General features: G+C 58.5%; 1 protein-coding gene across 1 annotated transcript; it reads left to right on the top strand.

Annotated features, from left to right (window-relative positions):
* The first annotated feature begins 576 nt into the window (after positions 1–576).
* On the top strand, positions 577–6,183 carry LOC137157883 (trypsin II-P29-like). The gene is made up of 4 exons (XM_067555310.1): positions 577–3,239; positions 3,871–4,124; positions 4,309–4,445; positions 5,909–6,183. Exons 2-4 carry the CDS (start codon positions 3,980–3,982, stop codon positions 6,056–6,058), a joined length of 432 nt encoding a protein of 143 aa, XP_067411411.1. The 5' UTR covers positions 577–3,239; positions 3,871–3,979; the 3' UTR covers positions 6,059–6,183.
* Positions 6,184–17,631: the final 11,448 nt, after the last annotated feature.

The raw sequence follows: 17,631 nt of genomic DNA, 5'->3' as shown, positions 1-17,631 counted from the left end.
GGTAGTAAGATTGCGGGGAGCGGGGAGAGGGGGTTTCTGGAGATTTTGCAGCCCATTGAGCAAGAGTCCAGCAGGCCTGGCCCAGCCCAGCCCGGCCTTTATTCTGGGCACCTCCTCCCCAGCCATGGCCAGCAGGGCCTCAGTGGGGCAGGTTCAGCTCCCCACACGCAGGACAGCCGGAGCCACACGGCTGAGCGCCCCAGCTGCCGGGCAGGAGAGGTGCCTGGGCCGGGAGCTGCCCGGGGCTCTCAGCCTCCCCCATGCTGGCCGGTGGGGCGGGGGCCAGGGTCACAGGCAGACAGCTGGGCACTTCTCCCTGGTGGGCCGGGGAGCGGGGTGTGCGCACACACCTGCGCATGTGGCTGATACACTGCAGGGTGTGCGTGTGGCCAGCACCGTATCTGTGACTCAGCCATGTCCAGGGGGCAGGGGAGGCCGCTGTGGGCATGAACTGCCTCGGTACGTGACAGGCTGTGAATTCCCTTAGCAGAGGCAGCTGGGGCCTGGCTGACGTGGGACGTGCTGGACGCCCGTGCTCTGCACGCGTGCTGTTGTTTCAATTGCTTTAAGGATTCACTGCACTTTGTGCAACACGGCCCTCCCGGGAGCTGCCCTGCGCTTACTGCTGAGCCGGGGTTGTAGCTGCAGCCTTTGGCGTGCAGGCTCTGGGCTCCCTCAGCCCCGCAGCTGGTGGCGCTGTGCAACTGGAAGACACACGGCACTGGGAAGTGATACAGGGACTCTGTCTGTGACTCAGACGGGGAGGCATCCGGGGGCATCCACGGGAGAAGGGGTTGTACACACAGCAGGATCTGTGTCTGCAGCAGCTTCTGACGATGTATGTATGGATCCATCCTGTATACACAGCAGGAGGAGCGTGTGTCCGTCTACATATTACAGCTGGCCGGGAAATAGAAATTCTGTCCCAAACTAGGACAAAAAGTCTAAATCTTTCAGTTTTTCATGGAACAAACATTCTGAAATATTCCAGTTTGGAAAGCTGAAACGACCCTGTTCAAAGTGAAGGGGTAAATGGTAAAATGGTTCATTTCAATCAGGTTGAAAGGGGTTGTTTAGCTAACGTTAAATGTTGAAACGAAACAAAGAGGTGGAACCCCCAGGGAGAACATTCACTCCCTGATGGGGATCAGGAGTAACGGCCGTGGATTTCCTGCGCCTGAGCCCTCTGTCATTCACCCCAGTGTAGACCAGCTACTGTGACTGTGCCTTAAGGATTGCACTTGTACAGCACCTAGCACAAAGGGTTGCCAATGTAGGTGGAGTCTGCAGGTGCTTCCGCACTACGAAAGAATCACAAGGGTGCCCTGAAAATCAAAGCGTCTGACTGGCTCTCGTTGCACGAGGCAGAGCCCTGTGTGCCTTGCAGAGACATTTCCAGTGCTCACGGGCTAGGCCTCATTCGTGGGGATGCAGAAAGAACCAGGCTTCGCTCTGCGCTGGTGAATTCTCGGGTCTGTGCTCTTGTCCTTGAGCGTGTGTCCGTCCCAGGTCGGAGGAGGGCAGCTGAGGTCAGCCCTTTGGAGATGCCTTTAGCCACGCTTCATGTGCTAACAATGAAATGAAGGCGACCTGCCCCCAGGGTCACTCACTGGGAACCAAACACGGATCTGGGCTTTTCCTGCCAGCTGCTGTCAGTTACTTCCCCAGTCACAGAACAGAAAATGACACCTGCCCAGGTGCGATCAGAGCCAGAAGGCGCACGGGGTGGGCTGAGACGGGTGACCAGTGACCACTGGGCTCTGTAGAGTCAGACCAGGCACGACCAGACGCGAGGCTGTAACGAGAGGGGCCCAGACAGCGGCTTGTCTCTGCACCTGCCGGCTCAGAACAAGGCCCTCGAAGCTAATGCACCTTTCAGGCCAGTCTCGCTCGATGCTTCCATTGCCCCCATCAGCTCACAGGGCTTGTCTACACTCCAGGTTATGTCACTGTCACGCTGGGTGTGAATGAGCCACCCCCGAGCGACATCAGTTACACTCAGCTAAGCGCAGGTGTGGACAGCGCTCTGACATAGCTCCCAGCTCTCGGGGAGCTGCTTTATTACCTCTCAGCACTCTGGCGGGAAGCAGGTAACGCTAGCCCTGTGACAGATGGGGACCCCAGTGTAGCGAGAGTCAGTGACTCAGCTGAGATCACACGGGGAGTCTGGGGCGCAACCAGGGACCAACCCCAGGAGTGGGGCGAGCTCAGGAGACTTTTCAACATACACATTTTCTTTCCCATCTCAAAGTGGGATGAAAAGTCAAAATCTGAAACATTTTTGTGAACCAAAACTCTGAAATCATTTTTGATTGAGGTCACCTGGAACATTTGGTTTTGGTCATTTCAGACCGTTTTGTTTCAATTTTCCTTATATTCATTTCACTTTTGTAGTGAAAATGTACCAACACTTTGAGACAAAGGCAGTTGGACTCAAAACACTGAACCTGACTGGTTCTAGCAGCTTGTCATTTTTTTAACAACAACGTTTCAAGTTGCGTGTTCAAGCCACTGTGTCCCGAACAGGTTCTGGTTTGATCTCTTGGCATTTTCCAACAACAACAAAAGCTGAATTGGCAGATTCCTGCCAGCTGCACCCAGGAGCCCTGCGCCCCATCATTCCATGGAAGCCCCCTACTCTGAGCTCTTACGTGGGGATTTGAAACGCACGTGCCTGTTTATCGCTTCCAGCCCAGGGTAATGGTGGCGTTGCGCTGGGTGAATTTCACCCAAAGGGCATACGAGGCATGCCGTGTCCTGAGCTATTTCTGGCCCCGAGTCCCTCCCCAAGGGAATGCAGCAGGTGGAGTAGACAGTTATTTACCTGGGGAGACAGATTTGGTTTTGTTTCTAAATTCAGTCCCTAAACACTGTAGCTGCCAGATAAGGGGGGTGGCTCAGCTGGTATAAACCTGCCGGCGCCTCGTGCCCAGCTCACCCTGGCACCATGGAGCATTTCTGGATCACTCTTCTGCTGAGCACTGCAGGTAACTCCCGTCCGCACTGCCCTCTCCGTTCCCCTGTTCCAGTCCCCCGGGCTAATCCCTCCCGCCTGTGTGTCTTGCAGCAGCCTCGCAGCTCAGCAATGCCGATGACGATAAGATAATAGGGGGGTATGAGTGCCTACCCCACTCTCAGCCCTGGCAGGTCTATTTCACGTATGGCGCAGGTTCCCGCTGGTGCGGGGGGTCGCTCATCAACGAGTGGTGGATCCTCTCGGCAGCTCATTGCTACAAAACGTGAGTAGGACTGTGCGTCAGTAGAGCAGTTTGGGGGACTCAGCCCTGTCCTAGCACAAGGTGCCGGCCCCTTTGGGGATTAAGCAGGTCTTCAGTGGGACCCAGGCCATGTGGTTGTTATGTGGGGGCCTCGGTTGTGTTTCCCAAGCAACTGAACCATGGGACACACTGTGATGCAGTGGCCCAAAAGGCGAACACAGTTCTCGGGTGGCTTAGCAGGCCAGGCAGGAGGTTTGGCTGCTTGAGTTGGCATGGGCCAGGCCGCTGCTGGAGAGCTGTGTGCAAAGCGGGGCGCTGCTCTGTAGAAGGGGGTGGCCAAGCTGGGGAGAGTCCAGAGGAGGGCAACGAAAACGCTCAGAGGTTTAGAAACCCGACCGGGAGGAGCCGGAGACCAGTCGGGGCGCTTAGAAAGAGGCCACAGACGGTAGGACAGGAAGCAAGCAGCAGCAAGGGAGATCCAGCATGGCTGTGCAGAAACCCTGCTCATGCTCCGGGCAGTTGGGTGCCAGGCCAGGCTCCCAAGGGAGGCTATGGAATCCCCGGCACGGGAGGTTGGTCCTGCCTCAGCGCGGGGGACTGGCCTTGATTTCTCAGGCCTCTTCCCAGCCTGCGTTTCTCTGATTCTGCCCAGGACGCTGGTGGCCCACCTCGGGGAGCATGACACCACTGCAGACGAGGGCACTGAGCAGCACATCCGGGCGGCAAAGGCCATCCCGTTTCCCAAGTACAACCAGTACAACATGAACAATGACATCATGCTGGTGAAGCTGGCCCAGCCGGCCCAGTTCAGTGCCTACGTGCAGCCCGTCCCCATCTCTGACAAGTGCCCTGTGCCTGGGACCGAGTGCCTGGTCTCCGGCTGGGGGAACCTCCTCACGTCTGGGGGTAAGACACAGTGGGGCCAAACTCAGCTTGGGGAGCCTCTGCAAGGGGAGGGGGCCATCAGCATTACTCCTGATTTACACCAGCATGAGTGACAGGGGAATCAGGCCCCCCGGCCGGGTGTGGCCGTGCCACCCTTGGTCTGTAGCGCTGGATCCCCATTTCTCCCCATTCTCTCTTTCCCCAGTTCAGTACCCGGCTGCCCTGCAGTGTCTGGACGTGCCCATCCTGGCTGACTCTGTCTGCCGCGCCGTCTACCCAGGCCGCATCACCACCAACATGTTCTGCGCTGGCTACATAGAGGGGGGCAAAGACTCGTGTCAGGTATGGCAGGAGCGGCCGTGGGGTGTGTGGGGAGGGAGCCTGGCGTTCAGCTGGAAGAGGGTTCGGCGCGACGGCAGCGATGCTGTGCTCACTCTCTTGGCTGTGTCCCAGGGGTGCCCCGATGAGGGGCTCATCACACCATCGCTGTCGTTGTAGGTGCGCATCCACATTCCTGGGCGTTTCCTCTCAGTGCCCAGGAACGTGCGCGCGTGCGTGTATGTGTGTGTGTGATAGTGTGTGTGTGTGCATTTCACATGCGCATGGTTGATAGCGTTTTGTGTGTGCGCATGTGTGATAGTGTGTGTGTTTGCGCACCCGCATGTGTTTGTGTGGGGCCCCCCTTATCCAGACATCATCACATGTGTTTGTGTGTGTGCACACATGTGATAGTGTGTTTGTGTGTGCACACGTGTGATAGTGTGTGAGTGCACATGTGTGATAATCTGTGTGCGTGCACACGTGTGATTGTGTGTGCGCGTGTGATAGTGTGTTTGTGTGTGTGTGTGCATGTGTGTTTGTGTGTGCATGTGTGCACATGTGATAGTGTGTGTGTGCGTGCATGCACAGGTGTAATAGCGTGTGTGTGTGTGCATGCACATGTGATAGTGTGTTTGTGTATGTGCGTGACCATGTGTGATAGTGTGTGTGCGTGCATGCGATAGTGTGTGTGTGCGTGCGTGCGCAGGTGTGATAGTGAGTTTGTGTGTGTGTGTGCAAGTGTGATACTGTGTGTGCGCGAACATGTGATAGTGTGTGTGCGTGCGTGCACACGTATGATAAGTGTGTGTGTGTGTGTGTGTGCATGCACGTGATAGTGTGTGTGCGTGCCCATGCGTGATTGTGTGTGTGTGTGGTGTCGGTGGCAAGGGATTTGGACACATTAGTGTGCACAGAAGGTGGTGTGTGTGCTAGTATGCGGATGTCTATCATTAGTGTCTACAGAAGGGGTGTTCGTGCACACACGTGTGTGTGCATGGAGGTGTGTATGTGTTTGTGTATGCCTAGCGATGTGCATGTGTTAGTGTGTGCACGGCTCAGTTCTGCTGGTTCTGCAGAGGGAGTGGCTGTGACTGGCTGGGATTCCTGCGGAAGTGGGGGGAGACACCCCGCTAGGCATGTCAGATCTACACTGGCCAGGCAAAGGCCTGAAGTTCTGCCTCATGCAGGGCCCAGCGCAGGGCCCAGGCACCAGCGATCTCCCCCCAGCCCCTAACGGACTCAGCGCCTCGGCCCCTGGCGCAAGCTGACAGTCTGCGAAGCCGCTTTGACTTTGACGGGTCCTGTGATGTGCGCTGGCCCTTCCGTGGGGCTGGGATGTCCCAGTAAGGGCAGGTGGGGAGGAGAAGGATGGGGGGCCTGGCCGGGCAGCTCTGCCCTTGGTTACCAACCTCAGATGAGCCAGCCCGAGGCGTGCCCCTGAGTCGCTCTGGTGCCAGGCAGGGTCGGCTCTTTGTTCCCTGCAGGGAGACTCCGGCGGGCCAGTGGTCTGTGACGGGGAGCTGACGGGCGTGGTGTCCTGGGGCATCGGGTGTGCTGAGAAGAACCACCCCGGCGTCTACACCACAGTGTGCAACTACAAGGCCTGGATTGCGGAGGTCATTGCCAACAACTGACGAGCCCAGATACCGCCCCTGCAGACATCGGCGTTCAGACGCCCCCGCCCTGCTCCTCCTGCTGCCTGGACACACAGGACTGAAGCACCCAATGCAGATGTGAAATCCCAGATGCCTCAATAAAACTCCGGTGCCGCTCCCCGCTGCATTGTCCCCGGTCCTGCCCCTGCGCCGCACGTGTCCAATCCGCGGTCCTGCCTCCGTGCCGCACTGCGTCCCCTGCTGCTGGGCGTGGGATTAGTTGAATATTCGGGGGCAAGGGGCTGTCTCCGGGGACACCTGCTGCGCTAGGTGCTGCGCAGACAGAGCGAGCGACAGGCCCAGCCCAGAGGCACTGCCTGGCTGCACAGACAAAGCCGGGGTGATCCCCCCATTGGGAGCTGGGGCCTGAGCTGCAGGGACACGGTGCCTCGCCCGAGGTGATGCAGGAAATCAGCTGTGAACTGGACGCAGCACCTGCAGACCCAGCTGGTGCCTCCCTGCAGGCCTGACCTTCCCCCCGGGCTCTCGCGCCTCTGCTGCACTGTCTGGGACGGGGGCTGGGACTCCCGGGGAATGGCCGGGGGCTGGCGACCCAGAGCATGTCCCCGTGGGGAAGTCACTGGTGCTCTCAGCCGCGTCAATGGGACTTTGGCCAGGTTTTGCCAGGACTCCTGGGTTCTCTCCCCAGCCTCACCGAGGAGTCACCAACTCTTCTTCCAGTCACGGCTCTTCCTGCTGGGAGAAATGGGGCAGAAGCTTTTTCCAAACACCGATTGCTACTGGGGGGCTGGGGGCCGTAGCACCTGGGACAGGGACAGTCAGGCGGGCAGGTGTGTGGGGCCGTGGAGCCCCCTGGTGGAGGTGTGAAGTCCCACACCTCAGATCAGCAGCAGCTGTGAAAAGGGCCCCGGCTCCCGGCGGGGCGCTCCGAGCGCGGCAGGGCTGCCTGGTGCTCGTACAGCTGGGGCTGGCGCAACAAGGCCCTGCCGCAAAGCAGCTGATAATAAATGGCTCTGCAGCCAGGCGAGGCCTCCCATGAACACAGGGGCGCGTGGTTCCCAGCGGCCACGTGGACTATGGCCCCACAAGTAAGGCTGGGGGAGCCAGAGGAGCTGGGCAGCGGCGTCTGTACCTGAACGCAGGCTAGTGACGGCGGGGAGCGAGCGATGCCCTTGGCCCCAGATTCTGCCCCCTACGGGACCTCCGCCTTCTCCCTCTCCCCAGTCACATCTCATCCACTGCCAGCTCCAGCCACCCACCAGGCTCTCTGCCTCTTAGCCTGTCCGCACTGCAGCTGCCCCGCAATGCTCAGCTCCCCACCCCAGGGCTGCACGACCAGTGGCAGGGCTGGGGGAGCAGGCTGGGGGGCAGGGAGATTTGCTGGTACCAGAGCAGCTGGGCAGGTTGGGTTTCGTCCATGGCGAAGCTCCCAGCAGGTGGTTACCCTCCCTGCTCCTTGGCACGGGGCCCCCACTGGCACCTCTAGGGAACCCTGAGAACCCAGCCAGCTGCCACATGCCCTGCGCCCGCGGTGAGCCAGCTGCGGGGCCCTTCCTGTGCACTCTCAGGCAGGCCCCTCGGAGTCAGAGCCCGGCGCTCTGCCCTGGGGGCAGGGACAGGTTCATAGAATATTATAGTTGGAGAATCCTCAGAGGGGTCTAGTCCAGAGGGGGAGCTCAAAGCAGGACTAACCTCAGGAGATCATCCTAGCCAGGGCTGGGGGGAAGCCACAGCTGAATAAATAGCCAGTAAAGATGGAGATGCACCTCCCTAGTACCCATCGCAGTGCTTCACCAGCCTCCTGGGTCTTTTTCCTGTCCAACCTAGACCTCCCACGTGCACAGACGCTGCTGCCCTTGTTCTGTCATCTGCCAATGGGGCAGCCTGGCATCCTCCCTGGAACCCCGGTAGTTACCACTGCTCCTCACCCCCATTCTTCTCTCTGCAGACTGAACAAGCCCCAGTTCCCTCAGTCTCTCCGTCAGTCCCAGATTCAGCAGGGCCACAGGCCATGCCAAGCAAGGCCCAGGACCTGGGGTATTAGCAGGCGCGTAGGGAGCAGGGCCAGTAACTGCAGTAAACGGCGCGAGCCCTTGTTCACACAGCACGCGTGACATAGCCTGGTGCTGTCAGCTGGCTGCTCTGGAGCGAAGCGGGGAGCCAGGCTCCCAGCAATGGCCTCTGACCACTCCCAGGGGCGCAAAGCACCTCAGCAACTCGGGGTCAGTCTGACTTCAGTGGCTGGGAAGATCCGGGGACACAGGGTTAGGAAATCCGCGGGGAAGCCTGCAGGAGAGCAGGGTGAGAAGTTACCTGGGCGGCTTGTCAGCTGGGGTTTTCAGACTAGGCTGGACAAACACTTGTCAAGGAGATCCTGCCGGTGTGAGGGAGGGACTGGTGCACCTCGTGAGGTCGCTCCCCTGCAGCCCCACATGTCTGTGTGTAGCTCGAATCTCGCCTCTGTGCGACACATGAACCACACGAAGAGCTGCACGTTCAGCTGTGCACGCTCAGCAGTGACACAGGAAAGCAAATACACAAGCAACGACACAGCATGGCCTAGGGGTAGTGCAGATATCCACCCCCCCTTCCAACCACCGCTGCCATCCAATGCACCCCCCTTCCGCTCCGCTCCCCCCATCAGGCTCCCATTGCTGCAGGACCCAATCCATCCCAACAAACGAACCGACTGCTTTTTCCTCCTGCCCCGCCCCCCACTTCCAGTGGCAAAAAGAGAGAAAACGAGACGAGGGGGGAAAAGAAAGTGAAAATTCCGCTAAAAATTGTTGCCAAAAATTAAACCGAAAAGCAGGGCCCGTTTTCTGCTCCCTCAAACCCGCGTTGGCGAGATGAGGCAGATGGCGCTTGCTGCTGCGGCAGTAGCTCAGAAAGAAGATATTCGATGCAGGGGACGTCTGTCCCCCCCAGCCGCTGGGACGCCTGCTCTGCCTGCTGCAGCGCGCCTGTCCCCTGGCCCGCAGAGGAGATGGGCACAGACCAGTGGTGCTTCCTGCACAGCCACCAGCGCCGGTAGCTACGGCCAGGGAAGCTGAGCTGTAATTCACCGCCGCTGGGGCCACTCTGCCGGCGGCAGCTGGAGAATACGGAGGGCTCTGGTTCCTGGACCATGGCTGATATTACCAGGTAGGGCCGGTTGTGAACACACACAACCCCACGTATTGTACACACAAGAGACAGAGCCTGGCCGTAGGGCTTGCAGACTAAACAGCCGGCCGGCAAGTCGCTGTCCCGGCCCGGAGCCCGGTCTGTGCTGGAGGACAGCCGGCTCTCCACTGGCCCAGTGGCACGAGCTCCTGCATGAAAGGGAGCTGGGAGGAAACAACACGCCGTTCCCAGGGCCATGGTTTTGCCAGGACACGGGGCTGGCAGCGGCCTTGGCCCCGGCTCCTTAGCAAGCCCAAACCCAAGCACCAGGCGAATCGTCTCAGCCCCAGAACGTACCTGCAGCAGCAGAGCAGCCCAGGACACTGGGGCCAGGCTGACTGCTGGGGGACAGACCCTCACTTGCACTGGCTGGGGAATGGGGTCAGCCCCATGCGTGGAGAGCGCCCCCTACTGAGCTCCCACCACCTCAGCACCGCCGTGGGGCACTGGCAACAGCTCTGAATGTGAGAGGTGAGCCCCCCGCCCGCCCCCCGAGGTCCCCTCCATCACCCTGGGTTTTCCCTAAAGGCATCTGCTAAGAGAGGCCTGGAACGCCTGCTGCTGCCCCGCGCTTATGGGGCGTGTTGAGGGGCAGATGTTAGGAGAGTCAAGCTGGCTGTGAATGAGCACCGCAGCAACGTCCTATTTTAAGGCATTATTAATTGCCCAGTCAGTGGCTCTGGTGAAAGCATCACCGGCCAGCCACGTGGAGAAACCCCTGCAAGTGGCTTCCCGATGAACCTCCTGTAACAGCTCCCGCGAGAACACCTCAGGGCAGAGGCTTGGTCCGTCCTGTCCAGCAGGACAGTGGGGTGGTGCCGGCGTCGGTGGGGCGGCGCGGCAGTAAATACGTTGTACGCAGTGAGGCAGCTTTTGGGCTGGGTAGTGACGAGGGGCCAGGACATAATCCCAGTGAAATGAAGGCGACTCCAGCTAAGGGTTAGAATGACCCCGATGTCGTGTCGGCAGGGTGAGCAGCAGGGCCAGGCTGTGTGCATGGCAGGTGAGGGCTCACAGGCCTGGTCCTGTCGGGCTCTGACAGAGACTCTAGCCCTTCTGCGAACACACCAGGGCTCAGGGGAGATCTGCTACTGCAGGGCCGGGGGGATGCTTGCAGCATAAGGGCCGGGGGAGGCAGTTACTTCACCACAAGTTAATTTGGTGGCCGTGTTTCTGCCGCTCACACACAGGGACAGGCTCGCACACATCTGCTCTGCAAGAGGGAGGCACCCTGTCCTGGGGTTTGGCTGGGCCCAAAAGGATCACCCTGGTTTCTCCACCAAGATCTGCTCTCTGCTGCCCTGGATCCAATGTGCCGAGGCTGCTAACGACCTACGCTTTTTACTCGGGAGCCCGGACTCCCATCTCCAGCTGGGCCTGGCTGAGGGGCAGGATCTAGTGGGAATCATCTGGCACCTGCGCACAAAGAGAGCACCTGTTCCAGGCCCATGGAGAGGCCGTCCAGTGCCGGGAGCTGCAACAGCACCATAACCCCGCTGTGTCCGCACGTCGTTCCCGCTCGTGCCGTGCGCTGGCTCCTGACAATCACAGGCGCAGCTCATTCCTGATCATTAACACAGCAACTAGCCACTTCTAGCTTGTGAGGCCACAAGGGACCTCGGCCGCCCCCCAACAGCACGGGCCAGAGAATCTCTCCCAGCGATGCCTGCTGTCTAGGGAAATGTTCTCCCTCCTTGTGCCCCTTGGTAGCAAATGCTTCTCAGTGCCTGAGCCTGCAATCCAAGTACGCAGACCAGCAGGGTCCCACAGTCACCCCAGTGTGACAGCTCCCCCAGGACAGTGTCTGGACCCACTCGGGGGCAGCCAGTCCAGACTCTAGTGCTCGGAGTCTGCCCTCCTCCCCCGGGTCTCCCCACACCAGCGCAGCCGCCTCCTGACTCTGGCCTTGGAGGGTCCAGCCCCCCTGCTCCGCCTGCGCTCCCCCTGTGGGTCCCCTGGATGGGTCCTGGGGAACCCTACACACCCCCAAAGAGCCAGGCAGCCGCCTGCAGGCAGAGGCGATTCCCAGCCCGCAGGGGAGTCGGGGGTTTATTAGTGCTCAGGATCCCAGCGCAGACACACTTTGTTAGCAGCTTAACTAGAAGTTACGGCAGCAACCAACTGGGGGGTCTCGGAGCCCCCTCTCGGGCCCCATTCCCCTCGACTTCTCACGGCTGACTGCCTGTACTCCCAGCCACCAGACAGACCCCACTCTGCCCCCTCGCCCTCCCTCCAGTCCTTTGTCTCTTTCCCGGGCAAGATGTCCCAACCTGTCCTGGCTGGTTGGCCCAGGAGGGCAGAGGGGGGTGCCCGTGCTCTGAGGACTGTGGCTGGAGAAGGCCCAGCCGCCCTCTAGTGCCCTCTGCCAGGATCACACCCAGTACATTCTCCAGCGCTGAGAGCTGCGGGAGCGCGCACGGGCGGGTGAGGAACCCAGTGGCTCTGAGGGTTTGACTCAGGGCCTGCAGGTGCGGAGGGTCGTGCCCTTTCCAGACACAGGGTCGTCGGGTTCTTACTCGTGGTAAACGGGGACGTTCCAAGCCTGGGCCAGGAGGGCAAACGCCAGCGAGGGCTGATTTCTAAACCCTGCGGCACACGCAGCACACGCCTGAACCTCCCCGAGGCGCGCAGAGCTCCCCGCCCAGCGGCCGCAAGTGGCACGGAGCAGCATCCCAGCGCTCGGCTGTGTGGAGACGGGCGAGGGGGACAGTTCGCAGGCAGAGGGGCTGGGAGCTGAGTGGCAGTTTGAACAGGACACAGGTGCCAGCCTGGGGAGGTGAGCAGGTCTCAGCCATTTATAGCCCCAGGGCAAACACTGTCAAGAACTTCAGGGTGTTTGTGGTTTTCCTCTGGTCTTCGCTCTCGTGCTGAGCAGGCCGTACAGGCGGGCTCAGGAGGGGTGGGGACTGGGAGGACACGTTTCCGCATGACACAGGCAAAGCTGCGGTGGATGTTCAGAGCCTTTGATCGGCAGGTTTTCGAGAGGACTCAGCTCCCAACGTGCTGATCTGCCCCACGTTCCACAGCGAGACCATTGCGCACACCCAAATCCTGCCCACCCACGCCTCAGCACAGGGCAGCAAGGACATCCCATCGCTAGACTTGTTAGTCCATTCAAACGTACAGCACAGCGCAGCGCAGCGAACTCCTGGAATCCATGCCTGGCGCTAGTGGTTAGAGCAGGGGGCTGGGAGCCAGGACTCCTGGGTTCTATCTGGCGCTGGGAGGGCAGTGAGTCTAGTGGTTAGAGCAGGGGGGCTGGGAGCCAGGACTCCTGGGTTCTATCTGGCGCTGGGAGGGGGGTTGAGTCTAGTGGTTAGAGCAGGGGGGCTGGGAGCCAGGACTCCTGTGTTCTATCTGGCGCTGGGAGGGCAGTGGGGTCTAGTGGTTAGAGCAGGGGGGCTGAGAGCCAGGACTCCTGGGTTCTATCTGGCTCTGGGAGGGCAGTGGGGTCTAGTGGTTAGAGCAGGGGGGCTGAGAGCCAGGACTCCTGTATTCTATCTGGCGCTGGGAGGGCAGTGGGGTCTAGTGGTTAGAGCAGGGGGGCTGAGAGCCAGGACTCCTGTGTTCTATCTGGCGCTGGGAGGGCAGTGGGGTCTAGTGGTTAGAGCAGGGGGGCTGAGAGCCAGGACTCCTGTGTTCTATCTGGCGCTGGGAGGGCAGTGGGGTCTAGTGGTTAGAGCAGGGGGGCTGAGAGCCAGGACTCCTGTGTTCTATCTGGCGCTGGGAGGGCAGTGGGGTCTAGTGGTTAGAGCAGGGGGGCTGAGAGCCAGGACTCCTGTGTTCTATCTGGCGCTGGGAGGGCAGTGGGGTCTAGTGGTTAGAGCAGGGGGCTGGGCACCAGGACTCCTGGGTTCTATCTGGCGGTAGGAAGGGAGTGGTGTCTAGTGGTTAGAGCAGGGGGCTGGGAGCCAGGACTCCTGGGTTCTAACACTACCTACAGCTGCCATTCTGCATAGCAACAATGTGTGAGAGCCAGGCTGCCTCCCCAGAGCTCTGATTGGCTAGGTAGCTAGCCATACTCCTCCTGCTCAGCTCTGATTGGTGAGTGGGTGCACTGGGGCTGGGGCAGCTGGGATGTGCCATGTGGGTCATGTGGCCCCTTGCTTTGGGGAAACGCCGGGCTGGCCAGGGTGCAGGGGCAATAGGCCGGCTGCAGCAGAAGAGTGACCTGTTGGTGCAGCTGTCGTGGGGAAAAGCTTTTACACTCCGGCTATTTGTGCAGGAAGCAGAGCCCAAGAGACAATCAGTGACTTGTCCAGCGCCACAGGGTGAGTCAGCAGGACAGGTGCAGAGAGAAACTTTTGGTCCTGGCTCCCCTCCACCCCACCAGACCCAGCCTCCTTCCAGAGCCGGGGACAGAAGCCAGAACTCCTGGCTCACAGCACACACCCGTCCCTTACTTGAACTTACTAGACCTCCTCTTCCTTCCAGAGCCGGGGACAGAAGCCAGGCATCCTTATTCTCGAAGGGAATTACTTGTTTTAGGTCTGGCACTATGAAGGTTGCAGAGTGTAATGGCCGGGAATTCCCATGCATGCGAAACCCTTTTTTATTTGGTGTCAGCTACCCCTGTCGCCAGTCGGGAGGGAAGATCTGGGCGTTCTGTGTTTCCCGAGGCTGGGTGGGCCATGCTTGCCCCTCATGGGATGTGTGTGTGTGTGATTGCCCCTCTGCTCAGTTTTGGGTCTCCCTGGTTCAGAGCTGGGTCCTGTGTCAGGGAAGTTGCTGAGAGCTGATGGTTTGCTCTGTTGATAAATGCAAAGTAGCGCACACTGGAAAACATAATCCCAACCACACACACAAATGATAGGATCAAAATTAGCTGTTACTATCCAAGGAAGAAACCTTGGAGTCGCTGTGGATCGCTCTCCGAACACATCCACTCAATGGGCAGTGGCAGTCAAAAAGCTAAGAGTATGCTAGGAGCCATTAGGAAAGGGGTAGATAAGACAAAATATATCCAAATGCCACTGCGTGAAGCCATGGCAGGCCCACACCTCGAACGCTGCATGCTTGTCTGGTCGCCCCAGCTCAAGAAAGATCTATTAGAATTGGAAAAGATGCAAAAAACAGCAACAGAAATGATTCGAGTATGGCCCAGCTTCCTTATGAGGAGAGATTAAAAAGACTGGGACTTTTCAGCTTGGAAAAGAGACGACTAATGGGGGATATGATAGAGGTCTATAAAACCATGCCTGGTGTGGAGACAGTGAATATGGAGGTGTTATTTACTCCTTCGCATAACACAAGAACCAGGGTCAGCCAATTAAATTAACAGGCAGCAGGTTTAAAACAAACCAAAGGAAGTATTTCTTCACACAACACACAGACAACTGGTGGAACTTGTTACCAGGGGATGTTGTGAAGGCTAAAAGTATAACTGGGCTCAAAAAAGAAAGAGAGAAGTTCTTGGCAGATAGGTCCATCAATGGCTATTAACAGAGATGGGCAGGATGCGGCTCCATGCACTGCGTGGGACTGGCTGACAGGATGCATCACTTGCCAATGACCTGCTCTGTTCATTGCCTCTGAAGCATCTGGCATTGGCCAGAGTCGGACACAGGACGGACCCTTGGTCTGACCCAGTCTGGCTGTTCTTATGTTATTGTGTTCTCCCCACAGGGCTCCATCCACTCAGGTTTCTGAAGGGAATTTGCACCCAGGCACCCTGTGGGGAGAAGCATCAGTGGGGAGAGGCTGCGGGGATGGTAGGACAGTTTGCACCAAGCAATTGGTGATTGTTACCCATTTGCCTCCTGTCTGCTTGGGCTGGGACTGCAGGCCAAGCTCTGTCTGTCTTGGCATCCATCGGTATGTCTGCACTGCAGTGACAGACCCGGAGCACGGCGGCAACTGGCCCAGGGCACCAGACTCAGGCTCGTGGGGCTATCAAATTGCAGTGCGGACATTTGGGCTGCAGTCAGAGGAGGGCCTCAGAGCCCAGGCTCCAACCTGAGCATCTACACTGGCAGGACACAGGGCTAGCAGCAGGTCACCTGGCCCAGGCTGCCCCTCGGTTCTTCTTCCATTGCAGTGTAGACATGCCCCAGCGTCCTTCGCCTGGGCCTGATGTAGCCAGCGCTCTCCGAGAAGACTGTGCCCATTTGACACTTACAGCCGGAGACACCATGTGAGCAGGCTTGCAAGCTTCTGTACTTAGTAAGTCAGGGAGCGGGGACGTGGAGGAGGAAGAGGGTTAGCAATTTCTGACTCTGAATCTCATAGGGCTCCCTGCACTGGACCTGCCAGCTGTCCTTGTTCCCTTAGGCTCTGGCTCACCTTCCCCAGCCTGCCACTGACTCGCTAACCTGCTTCTTTGCTAAAACCCTGGGCTGCATTTGCTGCCTGAGTTAGGATAAGCGAGTTGGAAAGTCAGCCTTGGCCAGGAAAGGGCTGTGCTGTGAGTGCAGGTGATGGATTGTGTAATGAACTAACAACTGGTGTGTCACGCTGGCTGACTGCGGTGTATTCAGGAGCTCTGGTTACTCCCTTCTACACCAGTCTCGCATTGGGGGTGTCACACGGGCTGGCTTGAGTGGGGGGGCATTTACTACATTGTGTGACATGAATATGTCGAAATCAACGATTCAAGCGAGATACACCGTGTCAGGCACCGTTAGAAAGAATATATCGTGCTGAGTAAGATACTAATACTCGGGTTCATGTATTGTATGTACAAGGAAAGCTGTGGATGTTTGATATTTCTGTATGTCAATTTGGGCTGGCTGGGACACACCCCAGACAGAGAGGTGGCAAGACAATAGCCTGCTTGATGGCCCATTGAGACACTAACAGATGGGAGGGGCCCAAGCACACCTGAAGAGTCACCAGGATCGGCCCATGTGACTCTGGACTCCAGTTTGGTTCTTGTGACAGTCCACAGGCCACATGGCCCAGGACAGAGGGTTTATAAGATCAAACCACGGAATCCATTTTGTCTTTGTTCCTGTCCAGCTGCAGACACACACCGACCTCTGGATCAATTCATCCTGCAACTGAACCAAAGGACTCAGACCCATCCAGGTACTGGATGTGAACCAGAGGGAACTATACAAGCTGCAACTCCACATGTCTTCCAGAAACCTGATGTATATGGACTTTTAATCATTTGTATGTATCTGATTGCACTAGTCTTTTAACATTTCTCTCATGGTTTCTTTCTTTCTTTTTACAATAAATCTTTAGTTTAGTTACTGAAGGATTGGCTGGCAGCGTGGGATTTTAGGTAAGATCCAAACTTACATTGCTCTGGTGCTGTGGCTGACCATTTGGGGTCAGAGGCAGCCTTTGTAGTAAAGAGCGGAGAGTTTAAATAACTGGTCTCTTTACTGGCCCTAGTGCTGATTTGGGAGCCTGGAGCTGCAATGCAGTAAAGGGGCTGTGTGTATTTGTGGACTGGCTTCTGTGGGGATTCAGAAGTGCAGTTTGTGGCTGGTTGGGAAGTCTGACTTCAATGTCCCACCAGTGCTGCGGGAATCTGCTCTCCGTTTGCAGCCTGCCCTGACCGTGGCATTTTCAGGTGACTGCCCTGGGCATGGCCGGGTCACATGTTGCACTTCCACATCTGTGGTAAGCAGGAGAGAGAGGGCTGGATTTAGGGCTGCTGCTAGTGTGGAAGGCAGTGATCTTCATGTGTAACTTGGGGCAGGTTTTCACCCTGAAGTTCTTGACAGTGTTTGCCCTGGGGCTATAAATGGCTGAGACCTGCTCACCTCCCCAGGCTGGCACCTGTGTCCTGTTCAAACTGCCACTCAGCTCCCAGCCCCTCTGCCTGCGAACTGTCCCCCTCGCCCGTCTCCACACAGCCGAGCGCTGGGATGCTGCTCCGTGCCGCTCGCGGCCGCTGGGCGGGGAGCTCTGCGCGCCTCGGGGAGGTTCAGGCGTGTGCTGCGTGTGCCGCAGGGTTTAGAAATCAGCCCTCGCTGGCGTTTGCCCTCCTGGCCCAGGCTTGGAACGTCCCCGTTTACCACGAGTAAGAACCCGACGACCCTGTGTCTGGAAAGGGCACGACCCTCCGCACCTGCAGGCCCTGAGTCAAACCCTCAGAACCACTGGGTTCCTCACCCGCCCGTGCGCGCTCCCGCAGCTCTCAGCACTGGAGAATGTACTGGGTGTGATCCTGGCAGAGGGCACTAGAGGGCGGCTGGGCCTTCTCCAGCCACAGTCCTCAGAGCACGGGCACCCCCCTCTGCCCTCCTGGGCCGACCAGCCAGGACAGGTTGGGACATCTTGCCCGGGAAAGAGACAAAGGACTGGAGGGAGGGCGAGGGGGCAGAGTGGGGTCTGTCTGGTGGCTGGGAGTACAGGCAGTCAGCCGTGAGAAGTCGAGGGGAATGGGGCCCGAGAGGGGGCTCCGGGACCCCCCAGTTGGTTGCTGCCGTAACTTCTAGTTAAGCTGCTAACAAAGTGTGTCTGCGCTGGGA

This window comes from Emydura macquarii, unplaced genomic scaffold (genome assembly GCF_026122565.2).
Source record: "Emydura macquarii macquarii isolate MOO-44397 ecotype Brisbane River unplaced genomic scaffold, CSIRO-AGI_Emac_v2 contig_1626, whole genome shotgun sequence".
Taxonomy (NCBI): Eukaryota; Metazoa; Chordata; order Testudines; family Chelidae; genus Emydura; species Emydura macquarii.
This window is presented reverse-complemented; position numbering and strand designations above follow the sequence as displayed.